This window comes from Typopeltis vanoorti, chromosome 24 (genome assembly GCF_054136105.1).
Source record: "Typopeltis vanoorti isolate ZY-2024b chromosome 24, IOZ_Tvanoo_1.0, whole genome shotgun sequence".
NCBI lineage: Eukaryota > Metazoa > Arthropoda > Arachnida > Uropygi > Thelyphonidae > Typopeltis > Typopeltis vanoorti.
Genome location: NC_143572.1, coordinates 9,880,249 through 9,905,314, shown reverse-complemented (window position 1 = coordinate 9,905,314; position 25,066 = coordinate 9,880,249). Strand labels below are relative to the sequence as shown.

General features: G+C 34.1%; 1 protein-coding gene across 2 annotated transcripts in view; it reads right to left on the bottom strand.

The window, feature by feature from the left end:
• Window positions 1-25,066, bottom strand: part of Usp32 (Ubiquitin specific protease 32) — an 808,142-nt gene that overhangs the window by 175,401 nt on the left and 607,675 nt on the right. For both annotated transcript variants that reach the window (XM_090413901.1, XM_090413902.1), the window contains exons 25-26: window positions 16,999-17,155; window positions 7,899-8,068 (exon numbers count right to left, since the gene is read on the bottom strand). In XM_090413901.1, the coding sequence (XP_090270027.1) occupies window positions 7,899-8,068; window positions 16,999-17,155 (327 nt within the window). The remainder of the gene's footprint in view (window positions 1-7,898; window positions 8,069-16,998; window positions 17,156-25,066) is intronic.

The window sequence follows — 25,066 nt, the reverse complement described above, 5'->3', positions numbered from 1 at the left end:
TTGACATTTTCAATGATTCTGCCTATTTTCATTGTCTTTGTCTTTTTATTGCTGACCTTCATACCATATCTATTACAACAGCTATTCAATTTAGTCAGAGAATCTTGCAGACTTGTAGCGGATTTATTTAGAAGTATAACATCATCCGCATAAAGCAAAGAGCTGATCCTTAGCCCACAAATTGTAAGAATACTTAAGTGTTATAGGTTAACAGCTTCTCATGGGATTCATATAAAAATAAATTGAATAAGCAACATGAACTATTATTATATATTCAAAATAATTCACAAATTATTTTATTTATTTTTTTATGAAGCATTACTAAATTTCATTATTTCATATTAAAGTAATACATGTTGGCATATATACCACCTACTTGTGTATACAGCAGGAAATAAAAGAATCTGTAGCCTCAACTTAACTTCAGAAACAGGATATACCTGTATACAGGATGTTGGAAGTTTATTTTACACTTGGTTGGATTATAATAAAAATTTAATTTAATTCTTTATCCAAGTGTAAGCAAACAAAGTTTGCACCTGAAAATATCTTCAGGATTGAGGTAAGGTGGTACATCCCTTGGCAACTCGTAGCAAAGGTGGACCAAGCTCTCATCACTCCTTGTCTCAGTATCTCCCATAATGCAAAGCACATCTCTTTGCAGACATGTATACTGCCATGCATTAAGGGAAGGGCCACTACCCAGAGTTGATACTAAGGCAAAAGCAATGGAGAGGTCATATTTACCTATACGAGTTGCCAACCGGCGCACCACCTTATTATTAAATTACTCTGGATTTAGAGAAAGATGTTGAAAGTTTATTTTGCACTTGGTTAGACTATAAAAAATTTAGTTTAATCCTTTATCCAAGTGTAAGCAAACAAAGTTTGCGCTTGAAAATATCTTCAGGACTGAGGTATCCCTTGGCAACTCGTATAGGCAAGTATGACCTCTCCATTGTTTTTGCCTTAGTATCACCACTCTGGGTCTGCCTCCCACTGATGAGACCTCAACAAAGGTCGAAACTGGTGTGGGTAGTGGCTCTTCCCTTAATGCATGGCAGTATACATGTCTGCAAGGAGATGTGCTTTGCATTATGGGAGATACTGAGACAAGGAGTGATGAGAGCTTGGTCCACCTTTGCTACGAGTTGCCAAGGGATGTACCACCTTACCTCAGTCCTGAAGATATTTTCAGGTGCAAACTTGGTTTGCTTACACTTGGATAAAGGATTAAACTAAATTTATTACTGACATTTCAGAATATACAGGATATTCTGAAATGTCAGTATATAAAAATGTAGTTGAACACTAATTTATTGTTATTATTTTGATGAAATCAAACTACTAATTTTGAATTTTTCTAATTAGTGGTAGTACAAAAAAAAAATGTTCACATGCAAAAAACAACCCTTCCCTAAGAAAATCAGACACCCTTTGCATATTGCAGAGGAATGTGGAGTGAGAAATGCATAATCCTCTCAGCCAATTTAGCCATCCATAGTACCAATGTACTATTGATTGACTAACCAATATCTCTTGCATGAGGAAACAAGAACTAATCAGGTATTTTCCCACCACAGAAGTCAGTCAGTTCTAGTTCTGCTTTTTGTAATAAAAATGTGTTACTAAGGTCATTTTCAAACTGACAGTAACCACATCAGATTAAATTTTTGGGCCAGCCTTCTGCCATACTGAATGGATATTCTGATCTTATTGTCACAAATTGTTTGCTGTTTCGTGCAGTAAACAATTTGTGGCACTTGTAATAGCACTCATAATGTTGTGTGTGTGTGTGGTACATATGTACAAGTAAATGCATGCATGCACACACACCTAAAACAGTAATGCTGACCCAGATGAAAGCCTCATATCATTCTATGTTGTCTTAATTAGAATTACTATAATATAGCAAAACAGGACAAATGCAGCATAAAGTCTGTTATTATTATTATTACATGACACCTCCAGGGAGTCCAAAGACTTATTGAGGGAGGACATCTCTACAGCTCCGTCTCCACCAGTCAATCCACAAACTACAATGAACCGCATCATCATCATCTACCCTTCTATCACCCACCACCAATAGTAATTTCACAGACAATCAAACACCCATGCCCACGGTGGGATTCGAACCCACAACCTTTTGGCTAGAGAGGAAATATGCTAACCACTCAGCCAACCAGGCCGGATATGCTATATGAATATCTGAATGGGTATATTTGGGATTTCATACATAGGTGGAACAAAATATAACTTAGACAAAAAATCTGAGCAATACCCATTTATCAGGATTTTTAAACAAATTATACTACATCACTTTTGGAAGAACTACAAATCTTTCCTTATACCAACAGATATGTATGACATAATAAATTCTCTTATAAAAGCTATTCATCCAGTTTCATAAGGTGAGGAAAAGATAAAAAAATATACCTTTGGCCATTTCCATATAACTGATATGTGTTCAAGAGAAAATGTAGTCAAATCTGTTGCTGGTCTATACTTAACTACAAAGATACTACAGATAAGACAGGATAGAAGGACATAACCAACAGATTAATTTTATTTGTTTACAAAGCAATAACAAAAAAAGAGAATACACTTAGATATCTCTGGGATCAAAACTATATGGAATTCCAATTTCAAAGAGGAGGCGAGAAAGCATGGACATGAACTTCTCTAGAATGCAATTTTATTAGCCTACACATGGCATTTATTTGATATAGGCCTTATGGCCTCTCATGCATATATTTTAAAAAAAAAGTTAGGATTGCAGAAGCAGATCAAGCCATAAAGTAAGCATATGTGAGGTCTATCAATGAAAGCTGTTCACTATTGTCTTTATCCAAAAATAAAATCGAAGTTTTCAAATGAAAACAATTGTGTCATCACCGTCACCACCACCAACAACAACTAATGCTTTTTCTGGACTACAGAACATGACTAGCAGAAACTCTCAATATACAATACGAAAGTGTGGAAACAACTTCCAAAGTAGGATACAGCTCATTTTAAAACCCCACGTCTTCTAAAATTGATATTTATAATTCATGAAGGAGCTTCCTTCAATGAAGCAAATATCAAAGAAAAAATGCAGGTGAACTTATAAGAAGAAACACAAAAGAAAGTATTTTACAAATGTGTGTGCTCCTATGTGCATGTGACTATGACTATCCTGAATGAAATGAAGAAATCAAAAGATCAACTCACTTGGAATTCTTATAATACTGGATAACATAAGAATGAGAGCAGCTATGCGATTATGTATGTTTTTTCCTCTGAGAGAACATCAGGTTGTGATGTTAATGATCAAGAGGACAGAGAACATTAGCATACTAGGAAGAATCACTGGTGAGGAAGCAATTAAATGTTTGGAGAGTGGATAGCATTATTTGATATTTTAGTAGACATACTGAGGAATGTGTATAATACTGCTGGTGATAAGAAATGCTATCACTGTTAGAAATAGTTGAAGTGAAAATTAAGGTTTAAAAACAAGAAACCAAAAATTTTTGTCAATGAAGATAAAAGAAAAGAAGCTCAAGTGGAACATTCAAACACAACATATCAAGAGCGAATATGTACACAAATGGCACCTCTGTAAAAATAGTCAAAGAGCACATGCATAACTGGGAAAACCGAGATGAGTAGTGATTAAAATAAAAAAGTTGAAAGTTTAGTTTCTGTTAGGAAAAATAGGTGTGGTTTGGCATATGTAAGTGATGTGCACCTAGAAAGTTCTGGCAGAAATAAACTTTGGCATAAGGGAGCTAAGGACATTCTTCTTGAAGTCATGATCAAGGGCTATACCTCAGACATCTAAAAGACTGATGGAACTAATATGCTTCCACCACACAGCAGATTATGACAAACTTCAGTGAAGTTTGACTGGTTGCAATCAAATCATTTGCTTATGCCTTAATGCCGGTTAGCACATTGGAAACCCCAAACATATTATGAGCAATGACCCAATTAAGATTTTCCCTATTTCTTCCCATGCAATTTTATGTCAAACATCACAGACACAGAAAGAGATTCAACATTTTCTTTCATTAAAGATATAACATTAAAATGACTATTCCACAGTCTTCACAACTGGGCTGAAACTAATGATAAGGTTTTAGTAGACTTTCCAGGTCAACCAAAGGGCACAGTGTACCTTACATCTGTGGCCCAGCATTTCATGCAGCTATAATAAGGTACACTGTGTCCTTTGGTTGAAAAAGGCTGAGTTTGATTCTTATATTTATATTGATTTATTTGTTTTTTGTTTCGATTGAAGGTGAGTTAGATGATCTCATACAGAGGTAGTAGGGTTTATTCTCCCAGAAACTCAGGTTTTTAATCCTGCATATGGGCAAATTGGCCTTGAGAACACATGTAGTTACAAAAAATAGTAGTGGTGGCAGTAGGCAGTAGATGACACTGTGTGTAGATGATGATAGTAGTGGTTCTGTGTAGTTGGTGGATTAAATGAAGTACCCTCCTCCCAGTCCTTGAACTCCTTGGAGATGCCATGTAATAATAATAATAATAGAATTTAATCCAATCATAAAATCAGAGGGTTGCAAAACTGGTAATCTTCTGCATTACACGTCCTACCCAATATCGGCCTAGCTCAAAAATAACCTTGAAAAGTCAAGGAAGGAGAAAAGAAACAGATTACATGCTGAAAAAAAAAAAGAAAAAAAAGCTAAATCTTTTTTGGATTCATTAAGTAATTTAAGTGGAAATAGTTTCAAGTTGCAATCTCTAATCTGAAAAAACTACATCTACTTTTCCTAACAAACTTGTTGTTAAATATAGTGCATATGCTAATTGTCTCTGTACTATATTTAGTAACACGATAAAGCTGCCCCTCACCTCAAGGTTTAGGATAACCCTTGAAGTTTCATCTAAATCAGCACAAATGGAACATGTCAAGTTAATTTTTAACTCATGTTAAATAAACAGTGATATCAATTTATTCACTATGTTAATTTGAAAAGTGTTTTATTTGAAACTGTAAAAAATGAAGGATTCCTGCATTTAAAATGAAAGATATAAGTCATTAACCATAGGATCTGCTGTATATCTATCTGAGAATGACGCAAGCACTTAAATGCCAATTAATAAAATATGGAAATTTCTGGATTTAAATAACAGATGTTAATTTGATTTGTAATCAAATTCAAATGAAATCTAATATAACTTCAATATCACCACCTCAAATACTAAAACCCATGCCTTAAAATCAGTCTATCTCTGAAATTATTGTATTTGGTAATTTATAATCCTAAAATTCTTCCCATAGTTAATATTTTCTGACTACTGTCTATAGTATGTTATCTGAAACATGTTTTATGTACTCTGATTTCTTGTGCATAATTTTTTGAGTACTATTTCTTATAATGAAGCCATTATAATTTGTACCTATCTTTGAAACGAAACACTGCATTATGTTTACAAACTATAAAATCTAACTAAAGTGTGAATAGATGACAATGTTAAAACATTTTCAACAATGACAAATATCCCAAAAGAATTAAGCACAATATACAGTAACTAGGGGAATGACATCTGCAAAAGGCTATAAACAAAAGAAATGTTAAAAAAAAGTACATTACATAAGTTTTTAATGAGTTTTCCTCCATTTTTATATTTTTTTTTGATTATGCCAACTCATGGCATGCCATTATTGAAACAAAAGGCTATAAACCTATAGTACATTAATATTAATACTACAGAGAGGCAATGAATTAGACAATATGGTCAACCCTGCTCAAAGACCAAACATGAAACTTTTTTTTTTTTTTTTTCAAAAAATAAAAAAAGAAATAAAAATAATAAGTAGGGTGATGTTCTCACACTGGGCATGCAAATCACTACCACCTAAATACATTTGCAAACATATATATCACTACAGGATTTGAAGTCAAAGCTTCTGGTTAGAGAGCAAAGATATTGTCCACTTAGCCAACATCTGGATGGCAAAAAATGATTTTAAAAAAAGTATGATTCGGCTTCAAATCCTGTAGTGATATATATGTTTGCAAATGTCTTTAGGTGGTAGTGATTTGCATGCTCAGTGTGAGAACATCACCCTACTTATTATTTTTATTTATTTATTTATTTTTATTATTATTTTATTATTATAAAGAGAAAATAAGAAATTATTATTTTTTTAAATGTCAATTGCAAGATACAAAACATTCACTGCACCTCAAGTAAATTTAGATTTAGAGGTGTCATAATTATGTCTCTTCTACATCTAAATTCAGAACTTTCCAAATATGGAGATGGTTTGGAAGCTTTCTCTGTATCAGGATTCTTCCCCCTTCTTTAAGAAATAGTGTAGGTTCTTACTACAAAAACGACCTTTATCATCATAATTTCTGATACCTGACATATCACACCTGACTGGGTAATAAGTGAATGACTAATTCTTTTCAAGAACTATTTAATTTTATCCTTATCTTCTAATTATGATTTTTCTTGAATGCTAACAGGAACAATATTATTTACTCAATCGAATCATTCCAGTTTTGTGACCACATTTTTATTAAAAAAGACTGTTTTTTAAAACTAAACAAGTACTAAAAAACAAACCCGACAAGTTTTGTTAGTCGTCAGACTAACATCTTCAGGAATAAACATAACTAACACTTTAAAGCACAAACTATAAGAAATTATGAAAAAACAAGTTCATTTATTGGTATTATGAACATCAAAAAAGTTTGTTAAAAAACCGAATAACAGATCTATACAACCGTTAATACGTGTTAACAAGCATTGTTTCCAGCTAACACGTATTAACGGTTGTATAGATCTGTTATTCGGTTTGTTAACGAACTTTTTTGATGTTCAAAAGATTTTTACCTTGGGTATAATATATGTTAAAAATACCAAGTAATTTTATAACCTTGGTTTTAATTCTTTTTCCCAAGTAAGCAAACAGAGAAGTCAGTCAAGTTTGCACCTGAACGTGGTTCAAGACTTATGGTGGTGGTAGTGGTGCAACACCAAGGCAACTTGTGGTAAAGATGGATTAAGTTCTGATCACTTTCCTTAGTATTTCCCATAAATGTAAAACACATCTCCTTGGAGATGTATGATGTTATACATTATGGGTGGGGGTCACTACCCAGACCGGTTTCGACCTTTATTGAGGTCTCATCAGTGAGTAGGCAGACCCTGAAATGCCAAGGTTATAAAATTACTTGGTATCTTTAACATATATTATACCCAAGGTAAAAAACTTTTCACATCTTTCTCTCATCCGGAGATTCTTAATTAATAAGGTCAAAGCACCTTGTGGCAACTTTGTTGCAGCAATTGGATAAAATTGATGAGCTCTGTATTACTTAAACCTTGGCATTTCAGGGTCTGCCTACTCACTGATGAGACCTCAATAAAGGTTGAAACCAGTCTGGGTAGTAACCCCCACCCATAATGTATAACATCATACATCTCCTAGGAGATGTGTTTTACATTTATGGGAAATACTAAGGAAAGTGATCAGAACTTAATCCATCTTTACCACGAGTTGCCTTGGTGTTGCACCACTACCGTAAGTCTTGAACCACGTTCAGGTGCAAACTTGACTCACTTGTTTGCTTACTTGGGAAAAAGGATTAAAACCAAGATTATAAAATTACTTGGTATCTTTAACATATTTTTTGATGCTCATAATACCAATAAATGAACTTGTTTTTTCATAATTTCTTATAGATTGTGCTTTAAACTGTTAGTTATCATTACCCCTGAAGATGTTAGTCTGATAAGTAACGAAACTTGTCGGGTTTGTTTTTTAGTACTTATTTAGTTTTAAAAAACAGTCTTTTTTAATAAAAATATGGTCACAAAACCGGATACATAATAAAATTAATAAAAGTTGTCAAATAGTGCTTGTTTACCTGACTTCCACAGTGAACTAAATTATCAGTTTCTGAATCACCAATATTATCTCCATGTGAATCTTGAGTGGTACACATTGTGTTTATGTTATTTTTAGATAAATCACCATTGACAGCAAGAGATGGAGCTTTTTTGGGGATATGAATAGTTCCTGAACAGGATCCAGACTCTACAGACAACCAAAAATTAACACAATTTTAAAAATGCACAAATGTGTATATAATTTATATTGCAAGAAAAAAAAAAGATTAGTATGAGAGAATGAGTAGATGCAAAACAGCAGACAAAATTAAACAAGTTCATATAATAAGATGATACAATATTTAAATTTCCACTGAAAAATTTGTTTTACTCTAATCACTGCTAACAAAATATAACTACTGTATATCCATTTGTAATTTGACATAGCTTGATCACTTGTATTTTGCTAGTCAGCCAATAAAAATAAAAACCTGTGTATTTGTAAATTAAAATTTCAGTTATCTTACTGAAGCTTTGAGGTTTACTTAGTTACACATTGCTTTCTTTGCCAAACCCCATTGTCAGACAGTTCACAGTGGGAATAGATATATTCCCATGAAATTAATAAAACAGAATTATCTAACAATGAGTTGGTTAATTACATGGTATTTATTTCATCTTCTTTTCAATGTGTGTGTGTTTATATATGCACATGCACACACACACACAGTCCTATCAGAAACAGCCATACTCATATATAAACAAAATGCCCCTAGTAACACATCTTGCCTTGGATCATAATAACTACTTCAAATCCATTGCAGAAGAATACTCATTTCTAGTGAAAAGTGGGTGATGTTGTACTTCCTTTAAATCTTTAGTAAGTTCCACTAAGAAATAGGGTCATGTTGGCCATGTCCTAATTCTAAATTCCAGTTCATCCCACAGATGTTTTATTGGATTCAGCAAGGATTCTATGAAAGTTATTCTCTCATATGTGTTTACAATTACAGTTTTTATAAATGTAGCATTTATCACACAAATGTCCTGAACATCAATGCGAAAAATAGTATTCACAAATCCATGCACTATGACTAATGAATTTAATTTATATAATTAATTATCCAAATAAAATATAATCAAGAAATAAAATCCAATAACCCCTCGATCATGTGAAAAAAATGAGGTAATATTTTCCTAACAGTCATATCAATGTAATGCCTTAGTGTGATTTCTAACTAGGGGCATTTGAATTAAAAAAAAAAAGGGAGGGGGTTAGGTTAGAAAGCTAGGAAACTTATTTTCTTTTTGAGAGGAAGATTGAGATAAGGTGTGTATATGTGGGCTATGAAATGAGGAAAGGTTTATTCCCAATAAAAAAGGCTTCTGTTTTTCTTTTAGTGTCAGCAGTACTTCAGTATCAGATAGCTGCATAAAGTGGATGAGAATGTAGGAATGTTAGAAACTGAATTTTGCAGTATAAAAAGAAATGATGGGAGAGGAAATATAGATAGCTTTTAAAAAACAAATATTGACTAATGTATCAAAGTAATCCCTAATTATTATTATTATGTGGTATCTCCACAGAGTCCAGAGACTCAAATTAACTATTATATACACAAACCTATCATATCACTTTTTAAACTCATCCACTGTCAATTCATAGTGAAGAATTTATGGAGACACAACATGTGTTAGAATAATGACTTTACTTATCATTAAGAAAGTAACATTCAACCTCTGTATTGAGATCATCATCATGAAAATATACATATGTACAGGATACAAGCTACATGACACTACATTATACAAAAGTAAGATGAATCTAAATGTTTGCTAATCATTTATCCTAGCCTGACCTCTGGCAAAAAAAACTACATTAAACAATTTCTAAAGTCCTCTCATATTAAGATTTTCTTCTGTTTGGGGTTGTTCTGGATGCTATATGGGTTGAAGATGGGTCCTAACAAATTCTTTGAATAATTTATCCAACATTCTTGTTCAGATTTGGATGATGTTTCAGCATTTCACAGGCTTCGAATGTGAAAATTTGCAAACCTTTAATACACTATTACTGCAAATGGGCTAAGGATTTTTCTATTTTCTATTTCATTTTTTGCATAGTCTGGAAACCCAGTTCTAGAGAGTTCATGGTACTTTTTAAAGCCACTTTAGGCCTCCAATAAGTGAGATGGTGGTCTCACACTGGGTGATGAAATTCATCTACCATCTAAAGGCAATCACATATCCACTGTGGGATTCGAACTCACAGCTTGCTATTGCAGAATGGATATGCTAACCACTCAGCAACTAGTTTCTTTCTAATATCTTAATTTTTAATATTAAAAATATTAGATTAGATATTAGAAATTTCCTTCATAGTGTATCGAGTGTAAAGGGTACACCATTTTTAGGAAGGACAGAGAGAATAGGAGAGGAGGAGGCATGCTGCTAATGATATCAGATGACTTGAATCCAGTTAGAGTTGAGACTCATGATTGTAGTACTACTACTATTAACATTATTTCATGTGGCAGTGAGTTTTAAGCCTCTGGTGTGAGGTGGAATCTAACAAGATCAATTACATAGCTGGGTGTTGTTACAGACCTGGTGAATCGCTTGCTAGTGATGAAGGAATGCATCACCAAATAGAGAAAATGAGCGTGAAAAGAGTAATCATAATGGAAAACTTTAATTATCCAAATATTGATTGGATAGTAAAATCTCATGAGAAGAATGAAAATGCATTCATTGAGCTGTTATATTGGGACAACTTCCTCAAGCAGCATGTGACAGAAGGAACTCGAGGTCAAAAAGTGTTATATTTGATTATAGTGTCAGAGGGCATTTCAGTTAAAGACGTAACTATTCTGCCTCCAGTTGGTGACTGTGATCATGCAGTACACACTTGGAAAGTAATTAAGTTTATGAATGCTCCATTCAGAAAAGGTTATATGCTGAACTACAAAGCAGGAAATTATGACCAACGGAGTTCATTATACTGAGTTCAATGAAATGGGATCAGTTGATGGATGGGAAGAATATCGACAGTGCATAGGAAGCATTTAAACAATACTTAAATCATGCAATATCAGAGTGTGTCCTGAGAGTTCGAAGAATAAATAGGGTAGAAGTCAAATGGATGTATAATCCTGGATTAATCAAGAGATTCGTAAGAAAAGGATAATGTGGAAGGAATACCTTGTGCATAAGGATGACATCTGTTATGAACGTTATAAGCAGCAGGCTAGAATAGCCACAACTATTGTATGGAAAGCAAAGTCTGAGTATGAAAAGAAACTGGCTCCACATGCTAAAGATAACCCACAAGAATTCTATTGATATGCTGCAAGTAAAAGAAAGAATGTGTCCTACGTGCATACAGTGGAAACCTGTCAGACTTCATCCATGCTACACCAAGTGCAGTCGACTGGATAATCAACCTAGACGACATTCAGTTGTAGCCTATTCTTGATTCTTGAGTGTCTCTTTTATGACTGTATTATGTCTTCTTATTGTACATATGTCTATTACTATGTCCATATATATATTAAGGATTAATGTAATGTAACTTTTCATGTGTGAGCCATACGCTAAATAAATAAATAAATAATAAAAGAAAGAATGAATATGAAAGAATAACTCTTCTAAATCCAGATAGTGTGAGGGTTACAGATGCAGAAGAGGTTGTTCAGCTAATGAGTGCCCATTTTGTTAAAAGCTATCAACCTGGTCTTCGCAACATAGAGCTCACTGCTACCTATTCACTGGATAAAGAAATGCAGGTATATGAGGACGAGGTATTAGAGCTGTTGCACACACAAAATAAAAATTTAGAAATAGGGACTGATGGGATATCAGCACATTTCTGAAAGATTATTCAGCTGAACTGGCTATTCCTTTGACCAGGCTGTTTTAATATGAGTCCCAAAACAGGGAAGATTCACAGGAATGGAAGGTAATTCCACTGCACGAGGGTGGTGCAAAGACCAATGTACCCAACTATTGACCAATTAGTATCTCAGGAGTGGTGGTGAAGATATTGGAAAAATTGGAAGATCATGTTTTAGCAACTTGCTCACATTCTATAACAATGTTACTATTGAACTAGACAAAGAGAATGGATATACCATGATACTTTTGGATTTTGCTAAGACTTTTGACAAAATATAGCATTGTAGACCGCTGCATAAATTGGTGAATATGGGTTTGGGTTACAGAATAAGAGCATGGCTGTCTGACAGATATCAAAAAGTGGTATACGGTGGATGCGAGTCGGCAAGATTTATAGTAAGCAGTGGTGCACCACAAGAATCAGTGCTTGGTGCATTGTTATTCAATCTGCACATTAATGTTATTGGGAAGGATTTGACAAGCGACATACAGTTATTTGCTGATGATGCAAAGATAGGTAGGGTAATCAGGAATGCTGCTGATATGCAGCACTTGCAAAATGATTTGAATAGGCTGGAATTGTACCCATGGGAAAATAGATGTCAGTAAATGTAAATCATGTGAAACATATAGATCAAGTGAAATGTTTTCCATTCACAATGCAGTTGATATTCTAAATTGCTTCCCTATTTTCATTGTCTCCTTGTCTTGTTACTGCTAACATTCATACCATATCTATTACAACACTTATTCAATTTAGTCAGGGAATCTTGCAGACTTGTACTAGATTCATTTAGGAGTATAACATCATCCACATAAAGTAAATAGCTGAGATAAACATCTCCCATTTTGATATCATGTTAAATACCACTTTCATTCATAACACGATCCATATAGATAATGAATAGCTGAGGGGATAAAGTACATCCTTGTCTGATAACAGATTTAACATAAAACCATCTTCCTGTATTTCTTTCAATTCTAATTGCTGACTTACAACTCAAATAAACGCCAAGTATTGCTTGATATAATGCCCCACTGACCATACAACTGCAGCATTTTGAACAGCTTGGCACCTTGTCATATGCTTTATCCAGATTTTTGTAATATTCCCATGACTTCTCAACTATTTGTTCATCATCATCAAATTCCTGACATGTACCCTCAAGGGGTGTACAGGATATGTAGTACTACATGAAAAATTTACATCATTACTAACTTCCTATCTACAATTTTCCTCCAAATCAGTCTGTTACTTGTCAAGACTCCAATATTATCATTATCAGATCTCATATTTCTATCGTCAATCCACCTATATCTTGATCTTCCTCTGGGTCATTTTCCTGCCAACCTGGCAAAGAACACTCGTTTTGCTAATCTTTCCTCCCCCATTCTGTTTAAGTGACCATACCACCTGAGATTAGCTCTGCTAATGCATTCCTGGATGCTGACAATGTCAAGTTCTTTCCTAATATCCTCGTTTTTAATATGATATTGCCATTGATCCATCTATTCACACCTCTAATCTTTCTCAAGACTCTTATATCTGCAGTCGCTAGTCTTTGGTCAAGTGTTTTATTTCTGACTCAGCTCTCAGTTCCATAAGTTAAAACTGGTTTGAACACTGTCTTGTATTTCTCTCTTAATCCATATGAATTTATTCAATTGACTTCCTACCATATCAGCTTTGTTGATTCTGTTGTCTATTTCCATATTTAATTTACCATCTTCACTAAAAATCATGCCTAAGTAGCTGAAATGTTTTACTTGTTCCACAGGTTCTCCATTCACAACACAGTTGACATTTTCAATGATTCTGCCTATTTTCATTGTCTTTCACTTTTTATTGCTGACCTTCATACCATATCTATTACAACAGTTATTTACGTAGACAGGCTTATACTTTGGTTATGCATTATTAAAACACTTAAGGAATTAAACAACGTAGTTAAGGATATAAATTAAATTATACTTTAATAAATATTTTCCAATATTTTGGCAATGTCACATTGCCATCTTCTAAAGGAACTTACAAAAAAAGCACGTGCACGTAGGCACTACAAACACAGTAACTGGGAAAGAAGAGATGAAGCTATTGTTCTCCTAAAAGTCCTGATGGTGCCCTCTAGCGGGCTAAGTAGGTGTTCTTGGCCGTTGGGCTGAAGTTTTCTGCTGATGTAAGCCTCCCAAATTTGGGGCAGTCGCATACAACCTAATTTGTTGAGGTTTGAAGAATTTCTTAGGGCTGAGGCTGATTCCATAAATAGTCTTTCGTATTTGTATTTGCTACGGTGTATTACTGTAGCTTTCTTCCACCGTATTCTGTGGCGTGTATCCAGAGCATGGTCCGCAAGACCAGAATGGCTGTACTTGTGAAACCAGATTTAGTCCTTGTGTTCAGAAATTCTGATATTCGCTGTCCTGCCTGTTTGGCCAAAGTAAGACAGATTATTCAATTCAATTTTTTCAATTCAACAGTTATTCAATTTAGTCAGAGAATCTTGCAGACTTGTAGTGGATTTATTTAGAAGTATAACATCATCCGCATAAAGCAAAGAGCTGACATTAACATCTCCAATTTTGATAATACCACTTTCCTTCATAGTGTGATCCATATAGATAATGAATAACAGAGGGATAATGTACATCCTTGTCTCACACCAGATTTAACAATAAACCATCTTCCTATACTTCCTTCAATTCTAACTGCTGACTTACAACTCAAATAAAGACTAAGTACTGCTTGATATAATGCCCTATTGATAGTAAAGTGAAGAGCTGATCCTGACAGCCTCTATTTGACCTGAATCCAGCTTGTTCTTCTCCAAGCTTTTCTTCTACAATTCTTCTCAACCGTTTCTCAAGTATACTTGCATATATCTTACCAGGAACACTCAGTAGAGATATACCTCTGTAATTCTCACATTCAGTTTTATTTCCCTTTTTATATATGGGTACTATGAGAGCTCTACTCCAATCATTGGGAATTCGTCCCTCTGTCCAAGCATTCTGAACTATGCAGTGCAGCCACTGTAAGACTCTTATACCACCATACTTCAGCATTTCTGGTTGAATATCATCTACTCCTGCTGCCTTTCCACATTTCAAGCCTTTGATGGCTTTTTCTACTTCAAGTATGGATATATATTCCTGACTGCATGCCTGGTCAGTGTTTTTTTAGCACTGTGCTGTCAGCACTGCTTGTTTCATTTAGCAAATTTTGAAGTAATTACTCCATACTTCAAGGATATCTTTTTCTCCTGTTTTCATATCACCTTTATCATCTCTAACTCCACTTACAGCACTCTTTTCTGCCAAAGTCCTCTGATGACTTTAGTTTAGCTAGTTTTACACAGTGTTTAGCTTTCTTACATTTGTCTCTGTATTCTCTAAGAGCACAAGCTGACTTATTTGTCAGGAACTTTTGATATGCTTTCTTCTTTTCCTTCACTGCCTCTTTAACTACCTGTGTCCACCATGGAGTTCTAATTTTTCTATCCTTGCAGACAACTTCACCACATGCCTCTCTAGCTGAATCAATTAGGGTTTTCTTCAAGGCTTGCCACTGAATCTCCAAGGTTTGGTTCCTGTTCTCAAACTCTTTCATTTTTCCTTCAATAATCTTTGTGTATTTTAGTCTACAGTTCACATCTGAGAGCTGCTCATCTTTTATTTCCTTTAAAACTTTTTTACATGTCACTCTTTTCAATATGAAATTCAATTTTATCCTGCTCAAGGCTAAATAGTGATCACTTCCAATTTCAAATCCTCTGTACACTCTGGTGTCCTGCGCCAGGGAGTACACCTGTTCTATTATTTTATTATTAATAACTAGTTTACTTCTAACTGGAGTTTGTCCACAAAATGCCATTGTTTTAGTTTTATCTATGGATATTTTCATTCCAAACTGTTCTACTATAATGTTTAAATTACATACTGCTCTTTGTAAAAAAAGTTATTGATCATTAAGTAATCAAGAAATACTGTCAACTGTTATAATAATCAGAACATTCCAATGTGATGGCCTGACTAGACTTGGGTAATGATAATATAATTGTTAATTTGCACTAAATCATAACCATACAATTTAAGATTAATTTAATTAAACCTAGCTGCAATCATTTTGGTTTTACCAGTTGTTTTACTAATATGTTTGCTGAACTTAAGTTTACTATTAAGAAAATCATCCAAATCCTTGTATTTATTAACTCACTCTAAACTCAGTATAACTATCTAATTGGTACTTTCAATATGTATACATGAACTTGTTCATTTCATATTTGATATCCTACTCAATGTCAACTCTAATATCTTAAGATCATCCTCTAAGGATGGAAATTATACCTGGCTTCATATCCCAATAAGAAAACCAACGAATGTCAATGTCATCTAACGTTCATTGGTGTTTACAGGAAAAAGCAGATAGAGTCAAGGCCTGTAACTTGTGTATGTTCTCTGGCTGGTTTACAAGTTATTCTGAATATTTTAAAAAAAAAAAAAAAGAAAGAAAGAACTCAGAGTTTTGGATAGCCTGCATTTAGTGAAAAGGCTCATATGAAAACTTCTCTCATAGTATGGCATTCTTGAAAATGAAACTAGGGTGTTCTGTTCAAAGGGTACTATAACTCCTCTCTGCACTATGAATGTAATTCTCACATGAAGTCTTCATTGTATGTGCATATTATTGTGTGTAATCAGGGTATACTACTAATGGATTAATGTTTGTTGGAAAGGTAACACTTTTTTGATGTCCTTATAATACCAAGGACAAAATTAGTTAATTTATTATCCTTATTGCTTGAGTAACAAATGAAGATTAACATCAGCAAGGAAACAGGCAACCATATTCACACATCACAAACAGATAAACATCAGCCAACAGGGGAAAAAAAAAGTTGAAATTAATTAAAGTAGTACACTGCATTCAATTTTAAAGGATGCATTGTTGGTTTGTTAGGAATGCCATCAAGGAAAAGAATTATTTACAGATACACTATTTCTCTTACTCCTGCTTGCTTATGTTTTTAGTGGATTAATAATTATGGAAAAGAACTCACTACAGGTGGTTTGACAAACCATCTGTCATTTAATTTCAAGATAAGAAATATGTTAACATATTGTATAATGATAAACAACAATCCAGCATGAGTGGAAATTACAACAACAACAAAAAAAAAAGATCATTCAAATGATTCTTTGCAAATAAATTTTTAAGTTTCATAAAAAAATAAAATTTTCACAAACCTGCTAATGCCATTCTCTGTATTTGAGTTAGGGTTTGTGGCTCTTTATGCAGTTTTATTTCTTCACTATTTGATACTTCTGGAGGTAGTGATAATTCATAGGCAAATAAGCAGCCACCTATCACCATCCTTATTTTCTGGTCATCTGCTGGCAAACTCTAAAAAAAAGAGGCAATGGCATGAAACTTAAACAGCACATACTTTAATTAATTACCAGAATATGTTCAGTAGAAACTTGATTATACAAAAAAGAAAGTGAACGGTACCATGATATAATACATTACAAAAACCTATTTTATTGGTGGCCTGGTTGGCTCAGTGGTTAGCGTATCCGCTCTCCATCCAAAGGCTGGGGTTTTGAATCCCACTGTGAGCATGGATGTTTGTGATTGTCTGTAAAAATTCTAGTGGTGGTGGGCAGCAGATGCCGTTGGTGTAGATGATGTGGTTTGTTGTAGTTGGTGGATTTGAGTGGCAGAGATGGAGAGTTGTAGAATAGGTGCCCTCCCTCGATGAGTCCTTGGTCTCCTTGGAGGTGTCACATAATAATAATGATAATTAATGAAAATATGTATTTGCAAATCACTGCAATAGTTTTGAAAACAGGCGACTTGAAAAACTGGTACAAAAAAGTCTGAAGCGGTCACGAAGATAATTGCTTTCATGGTTTGGTAAAACAATACACTTGACCTTGAACAACACAGGGGTTAGGAGTATCAACCCCCCCCCCCCCTTCCTGCATTGTTTGAAAATCTGCATATGACTTTTGACTCCCAAAAACTTGACTACTAATAGCTTACAATTGACCAGAAGCCTTACCAATAAACAGTCAATTAATACATATTTCATATGGTGTGTATGAGGTTTGACAATTTAATTCCTGGAATGCACTTGTAAAAAGCCTACGTTCAGAACTATACATCAGTGGATACTGTCACCTTTGAAGTAGTCCCCTTGTGCATTTATACACTGGTTTAGATGGTGTTCCCATTTTTGGAAGCAGGCGTGAAACTTTTTCTGGAATAGTCTTGGGTTCTTTTATCACATTATGCTGGATATCAGCAATGTCAGAAAATATTCATCCTTTTAGCGCAGTCTTTAATTTTGGAAACAGACAGAAATCACAGGGAGCTAAGTCGGGTGAATAAGCTGGATGACCTAATTCGGTAATCAATTTTTTGGGCAGAAAATTTCTCACGATGAGCATACTATGGCTTAGAACATTGTCATGATGGACGACCCACTGGTCAGCCCACAATTCAGGTCTTTTTCTCCAAACAGAATCATGTAATCTTTTCAGCACCAGTAAATAGCATTGTTTGTTGACTGTTTGTCCCTGTTCAATGAATTCATAGTGGACTATCCCCTTGTGATCAAAGAAACACACTAGCATGGTCTTGAACAGAGAATATGATATGCATGCTTTTTTCAGGCATGGCAAACTCAGGGTTTTCCAGTGCATGATCTGGCATTTTGTTTCAGGATCGTACTGGAAGCACCAGGTTTCGTCACCCATAATTACTCTCGGAAACGTGCTTATTTGCAGAAAGATCAGTCGCAACTTGAAGCTGCTACTGCTTCTGTTCATCCATCAAGATCAAGGCAAAAACTTCACAGAAATCTTTCGCATACCCAATCCTTCAGTTAAAATTACCCAGCCTGTTTCTCAATTAATTTGCAATTCATTAGTCATTATTCACACACTTCATCATCTGTCAGACCATACCAAATCTCGCACTCTGTTCACATTTGAATCTGCTATTTTTGTTTTTGACTGCCCACTTCTGGGGTCATTGTTCAGATCTCGCCCACCTTTGAATCTCTTATACCACTACAAGACAATTGACTTTTTCAGAGCCATCTAAACCATATGCCACTTTCAACTGCTCCAACGTTTTAGTAGCAGTTTTGCTGATTTTCACACAAAATTTGATGTTAACATGTCGCTCCAAATTTTGATCACACATTTTTATTCTAAAGTTTACATGCAGATATCTATTGTTTTTGCGATAGCCAACGAGCAAATGGCTGTATTGGCTCAAGGTTTATGCACGCATTAGCTAAAGTATGTGTAAAGATGATTACTCACATGTCTCCAACCAAATCACCACATGGATGACACTACGCAGCTGTTCCAGGATTTAAATTGCCACACCTCGTATGTACTATATTCTTACAATAAAGTAAGATAGAGAAAAGAAAATGTTATTAAAGAAAATCATAAGTAAGTGAAAATACATTTACAGGACTGTTGTATTTATTGATACTGTAAGTTTACGTCATCCGTTTACAAGATGAATTGTATGTCTATCAATACCTACATAAATATTGTCTTATATACAGAACACTGTAGATGTTATACATATTACTAATACTAGACATCAAAAATGAAAACATAATGTGAAAAAAAAAACATATTTATTTACAGGTATAATAATTTACGCATTGATAATGAAAAAGCAACAATACACTAATTAATGAATCGTTTATAAAATTTTTATTTTATGCTAATTAATTAGTTTAACCAATTAACTAATTAATAACAATTTATTTTATGCAGTTATGATTTAATACTGCATCTTTATGTTTGTTTACATTTCTCATTACTACAAATGGCCATGTATGGTCTGTAAATGTTTGTGTGTGCAAGTTTTGATAAATTTTAACTTTTTAAAAATAGATTTGTGTATAGTTTATGGTAGCAAATGATAAAATAGAATAATAGCTACTTATATTTTATGCATTCATGACATACCTAACTTTTTTCTTAATTTTTTTCAATATTTCTAGGCCAAGCAGTTCCTCTGCGAGTTTTTTTTTTTTAATTGTCGAAAATCTCAAAAAAATTTTCCAATGTATTTATTTAAAAAAAATGTGTATAAGTGGACCCGTGCAGTTCAAACCTGCATTCTTTAAGGGTCAACTGTACTGCCTTGCATATTGGAGGCCTGAAGCGACTGCCACATTTTGGTTCACAGAGCAAGGTTTTGGGTTTTCCCCATCCTCCTTATATGCTGCGTGGGAGACAGATTCATGGCTATGCTAACAAGCAAATCATCCAGATGCCACTTATATTACCAAGTAGCACCTGGAGGGAGTCCAGGTATAGTGGTTTGCAGTTTGCAAGGGGGGGGGGGATGTGGAATGTTAAGGATAATACAATGGACTGGAGACTATATGCTTTCTCTGTGTGGGAGGCAAGCTTGTGAGTCTTTCACACATGATGCTTTTACTCTTTAACTTCAACACAAATTGAGAGTTAGTGTTATTCATAATAGTGCTTCATGCTATAAACAATATCACAGGGAAAATAAATAATCAATTTATTGAACTTACTAATACATCACAGGATTTCTTAACCAGTATCATCAGACCACAAATTACAAATGGAATAAACCAACACCTATACATATCTGTACATATTCAAATTCTACATGAAGAAATAACTGGACATTAAGAATTTCAATTAGGTATGTGGAAACTAAAATTGGCATAACAACCCAACAAGTTTGCCTTCCTTAAAAGATGCTGGGACACCAATACCATTTCTAATAATCTAAAATTCAAAGAGAAGTTTCATTTTGTAGGGCAAAATGTGTTGACACCTGGCATTAATCCATAAACAGACCAGTAGCATCAATGTTAAGCTTGCAAAAACCAATGGTACTATCACTTTATTGCAAGAATCAGAAATTGACTAGTTTATGCAGATAATCAAGTGATTACCATGCATACTAAAAAAACTGTCATCTGCTTTCCAATCCCCAGCATTCTGAATGTTGGTTGATTCCTAAAATGCCTCCTGAAGATTATGTCTTTGAAGCAGAATGCCATTTTGCTCATTTAGAAACTTAATTTGTTAGCACAAACTTTTAAATTTCATATACAATCACCTCCCCCTCTTGCCCCACCAACTATACATTTATTTCACGGATTATATAGTCCTATAAAAAAAAGCATGGGAAATGTTGTTGAATCAACTGTATACACATATTTTCATTAAAAAAAAATGTAACCAAATACAGTTTTTTCTTAAAAACTGTATTTGGTTACATCAGTAACATGCAGTGGCTAAGTAACTATTTTGAATGTAGAAAAAGAATGATAGGGTAGTTAGTTCATCCTGATTGCTATATATGTGTATTCTCTAGCCAGTTTGTTTATTTTGCAGAATGAAAAACTCTACAACCTCCTTATGAACAACTGGCTAATTAACCTTCAGCAGAAAAGTTCATATGGCTATTACTAACAAGGTTCAGATACTATTTATTACCATCATCATCAATTTTCTGATATGTATCCTAAAGGGGTGTTCAGACTGCTATGACAGCCCTACATGATTAATTACAGTAAGTTTCATGGCTTACACACATAACAAAACTTACATAGAATTTATACAAAAACTCTAATATATTTCACCCAACTTTACGTGGACATGGCCAGTGAGATAGACAGTTAACTACATTCAAAATATGAATTAAATGAGTGATAAATCATGTGCATATTGGCTTGTGTCTCAATTGCAACTGAAGTATATGATATTACACTATTAGAGTTCAAAGGAACAATTGTAGTAGGTTGTGTAGATAAAAAAAAAAACTAAAAAAAAAAAAAAAACTGATGAACAATTAAATGGTGATCACTGCCCAAAGCTCGGATACTGGCATGCAGTCTGATGGTTCAGGTTAGGATGATTTCTTCACATTTCATGTTTCAAGAAAATATGACTGAATTTGAACTTCCAGAGTGAAGAAGTTTTGTCTGGTTCCAAAGAACTCTGTGCCTAATGTCAACAACATGAGAAGGCAGGCCAGACTTGTCAGATTCCAAAAATGTAATACAGTCATCTAATCAATTCTAATCAAGGTAGAATGGCCAGTCTGTCCAAGATAGGAAGGATGACATGAGTAGAGTACTTGATAGACATCTGATAAGAAAAGAGGTGATAATGTATCCTTTGTTGATGGCAAGAAAGAAGAAAGTTTCTGAGCTGGTTTGAAGGAAGCACATAGACTGAATTTATGGAAAAGGATGAAAATTATCAATAATTTTTGAACTGTATTTTGTTGTATCCATTATATAGCAAATTGCTTTTAATTTTATTCAGTTCATTTAACAAAAGGGAATTAGAAGAGCAGATCATATGAGCTCTGTGTACAAGACTCTTGATAATACCCATTTTTTGTAATGAATGTATCTGCCAGTAAAGGCTGGATTCTGATAAACTGAAAATTCAACATGACCTGTGGGATTACGAATTATTACAGTATCCAAAAAGAGTAGATGATTATTGGATTCATGTTCAATAGCAAACTTGATACGGAAGTACAAGGAGTTTATTAAGTAATTAGTTTCTCTAGGAACTGAAGTAATTCTGACTCAGTATGGGACCAGATTGCAAATATATCATCAACAAAATGAAACCATATATGAGGCTGAGGGAATATAGTGTCAAAGAATTATTTTTCTAAATGCTTTATGAAATAATCAGCTATGGCTTGTAAAAACAGCCTCATTGATGGTAAATTTAAATAGTTCTTCTGGGAAATCAGATGTAAAAACTGAAGAGACTCTTGTTATTAGACAAATGTAGATCTATTATTTTCTCTTTGAAGTGAAGACTGTTTTTGATATAAGAGCTGTGTATGGCCAGTGAGATTCCATGATGAGAGGATGTTTTGCAAAGTAGTAAGTTGGAGAGCCAATATAGTCCATTACTGGGTATAGTGGGTTGTCATTCTTGTGCATTTTAGGAAGACCATACAGAGGAGGTAGGTGGGCATGATGAATTCGTAACTTCTCAACTTTAGTAGCATCCTATGATTTTACATTGTCTAATAATTTATTTATTGATTTGACTTTTTGTGGAACCCTGCTGATAACAGTGTAGGTTGATGTATCTCTTAATAAGATATTAATTTCATGACAACAGTGGCATTACCTTTATCAGCCTTTGTGATGTCAATACTGGTGTTCTGGCATAGGGAGCAAAGAGCTTGTACTTCTGAGAAGGGTATATTTAAAAGAGGTGATTTTGCTTGGTATAAAATTTGGGCAATCTCAAAAGTAATTTATTAGCTTCATCTGTGTAATTCTCTTATACCTTTATCTAAATTTACCATGATTTGTAAGTAGGTATACATCAAGGGAACAAGGAAAAATCTGGAGCTTGAGACAAAACATTTAATTCATCATTTGTTAGTGGTCTACTTGTTAAATTTATAATCCAGCTGTTGCAGTTAGACTCAGTTATTGAGCATGCTAATGGTGTAATATCATATACTTCAGCTGCAACCAAGATATGGGCTAATATATACATGATTTATGACTTATTACTGATTCATCTTTTGAATGCAGTTAACAGTCCATTGCCCTGATTATGTCCACGTAATATCAGATGAAATATTATTATTATTAAGAGAGGCTCCAGGGAGTCAGGGACTCAACGAGGGAGACCACATACTAAATACACCAACTACCATACTTGTTCTTGAATTCATTCACAATGCATGCACACACAACATCCAATGGCAATTCATTTCAATCACATACCACTATGAGAGAAAAATCTAGCCCTCATCCCCTTCTTAGCTTCCAAGGATGCCCTCTCATCCATTGCACTCACTCCACTGTATCAGAATCAAAATGGAAACCAAGAGACCAGACCTGCACAATATACTGGAGTTTTTCAATAAATTCTATATAATTTTTGTTACATGTGTAATGCCATGAAATTTACTTTAATATGTCTATGGCATATGTTTCATTAAAGCTACTAACTACATGATTAAGTTGACATTATTATTATTCTCCAATCCACAATTTTCCTCCAAATTAATCTATTACTTATCAGCACTCCAATATTGTCATAGCTAACATTTTATTCTTCGAAGGCATTCTCACTGAATCAGCCCACCTAGACCCTGGTCTTTTTCTGGGTGTCTTTCCTATCTCCTTGGCATCAGACACTTCTTTTTCCAACCTTTAAGTGGCCATATCACCTAGATTAGCTCTGCTTACACATTCCTGAATGATAACAATGTCAAGCTCTTTTCTAACAGCTTCATTTTTAATATGATTCTGCCATTGATTCACTTTCTCAAACTCCTCAAATCTGTAGTCTAGTTTCTCTCTTATTCCATATGAATTTATTCAGCTGTCTACCCACCATACTGGCTTTGCTTATTCTGTTGTCTATTTCCACATTTAACTTATGATCTTCACTAAAAACTGTGCCTAAATAGCTGAAATATTGTACTTGTTCCATAGGTTCTCAATTCAGAAGGCAGTTGATGTTCAATTGTTCGGCCTATTTTCAGAGTTCTGGTCTTTTTATTACTGACTTTCATGTCAATCTTGTTACAGTTGTTATTCAATTTAGTTAGAGAATCCCAGATACTTGCACTAGATGTGTTTAGAAGTACATCATCTGCATAAAGAAAAGAGCAAACATTTTAATAAAATTATAGAGACAACAACTGTGTTAGGAATAATTACTTAATTTCCTGATGTTTCGACCTTCATATTAAGGTCATCATCTGGAGTACACACACACAAACAAAGACAAGCTACATTACATTTCTAACAGTAAGCCAAAGTGACAATGATTTGATCAATCGTTATTCTACTGGGAGGAAAATACCTTACATCAAAGCTATATTCTATTTATAACATCATTAGAGAACAAATTCATATAGATGTTTTTAATACAGCAAAGTGGTGGCCTAATCCATAATTAACAAGAGCGTTATATTAGAGTTATGATCCTGGATGCTTACAGTCCTAATTATAATTAACTCTTAGATCAAAAGGTTAAGTGGGTAGGATATGTGCCATCCATATTCTTGGGATTTTTACACCACCATTATTGTTAAGATTAGGGTGGGTGATAAGAATTTCACAGGTCTTTTAAATTTACGCTCGTACCATGTTTTGGTGTGATGTAAACAACAGGCCTTTCCAATCAATTCTATGTAAGAATATTCAGGGCATGATCAGAAAGGCCAGATTTACCATAGTTATTAAATTTAATATGCCATTTATGTTTCTTTATTCTGATAGGAATTGTG